Genomic DNA, 1,659 nt, shown 5'->3' with positions numbered 1-1,659 from the left:
AAAAGGGGGGGGGGCGGAGCGTTGGGGGTTATTGGAAGAAAAGTTAAGCTACTCAACTGCCTGTTTACTCAGAAAGTTCATAGGTACTACAGAATGGGGTGCATCAATTGGGAGGTAGTTTAGAAGGGAGTGCATCAATCTTGATCTTTTGTAGGGGAGATGCTAATTATGATTGATGAACAGCTCTATTCTATTCTATATGTCTGAAACAGTTAAAGCTCTCTTGTCTGTCTGGGTATACTAATTTATTTCATGTTGAAAACACTCCAAAAGCTTGTCTTGGCTCAAGTTTGCTGGACCTTAAGTTCATTTTGTGTTTGGAAGTCTCTAAAATCTGTGGGATAAGGTCTTGAATGAATTTGATCAAGCAGAGCTTGTATTAATATCCAGGCTACCTAGCTAACGAGTGGCATGTATAGTATCATCCTCAAGATTTATGGTTGGTTGTAATGAAGTCATGAATATAAACCTGGCAAAATGACTGTAGTGTTTGGTTGGTTTTCAGGTCCCACAATATTCACCCATGAATATTATTCCTAGACATCTTAAAATGTCGCTCATTCTGAAAGGATGGTGGTAAACACTTATCCGTCTCATTCTCTTGATGGGGGACTGATGGTTTGAGAAGATTTTCAAAGATTGGAATCCAGGGATGGGGTTGTTCCTGCTGACCCTGATCTGTTCAGTGTCAGATACCCTAAGCCTATCAGATAGTTTGATTTATATTCTCACTTAGGATTGATTGATCCTTGAAACCAGAAGTGCTCACTGTATTCTGAACTTTTGCACTTGTTCAGGGAAATAGAAAGTCACTAGCAGATAAATTTGAATATGTCATGCATGGGAAGCTGTACAAGATCTCAGAGGAAGGCTCTGGAGCTAATGTTAAAGTGTATGTAGCATATTTTCTTAAAGCATTTATTTGTTGTCTTGTTTTGATTCATATTCTTTTAACATCTATCTCCGTCAATCCAATCTTGAGAATTTGGTTGTGACTGACTATTATTTTGGGTTCAGGGAGATGTATGTTTCATATGGTGGCCTTTTGATGATGCTGAAGGGGGATCCTTCCAATGCTGCTAATTTTGAGCTGGACCAAAGGTTGTTTCTCCTCATGAGGAAAGTTTGAAATCTTCCATCTGCTTTGCTGCTCGGAATCCATACCATAGCCACAAACACATTTGCTTATAACATGAATACTTGAAACGTATGCCGTTTGTCATTTAGGAGCAGTATGAAATAATTTTTGGTAAATGCCCCGCTAGGGTTACCTTACCAAGTTTTTTCATAGAAAATCTCTTATTGCAGGGCTTAGCCATCAGATTGTTGTAGCTGTAGGTAGACTCAGTGTATGCTTGTCTTGACATTTTTACATATATTCTAATTAGAGGACCGTTGATGGATCAGATGTTATGAACATACTACATATTTTGTCCAATAGAATCTTGTTAAATATTACATAATGGGTCTTACAAATCTGTATGTGGATGGATTCTGTTTATAATATATCTACTAGTTTCTTCAGGAAGATTGTCTTCTGGACTCTAACCTGTTTCATTTTCTTCAATTATGTTGGGGGGTGTTATCATCTACAACAAGGGGCTACCCTTGTGATATTTTATGATGGAAGCCAGCAGCTTGATTTGTATAGTTCAACAA

The 1,659-nt window shown here is 38.0% G+C and overlaps 1 protein-coding gene across 1 annotated transcript in view; it reads left to right on the top strand.

The window, feature by feature from the left end:
* LOC122059349 (DNA-directed RNA polymerases II and V subunit 8A-like) overlaps positions 1–1,458 on the top strand; it is a 1,820-nt gene extending 362 nt beyond the window's left edge. The window contains exons 2-3 of the mRNA XM_042622083.1: positions 798–892; positions 1,018–1,458. Coding sequence (XP_042478017.1) covers positions 798–892; positions 1,018–1,129 — 207 coding nt within the window. The 3' untranslated portion in view covers positions 1,130–1,458. The remainder of the gene's footprint in view (positions 1–797; positions 893–1,017) is intronic.
* Positions 1,459–1,659: the final 201 nt, after the last annotated feature.

Source organism: Macadamia integrifolia, chromosome 13 (assembly GCF_013358625.1).
Source record: "Macadamia integrifolia cultivar HAES 741 chromosome 13, SCU_Mint_v3, whole genome shotgun sequence".
Classification (NCBI taxonomy): domain Eukaryota; kingdom Viridiplantae; phylum Streptophyta; class Magnoliopsida; order Proteales; family Proteaceae; genus Macadamia; species Macadamia integrifolia.
Note: the sequence above shows the minus strand (reverse complement) of the source record. Positions and strands in the feature narration are given on the sequence as shown.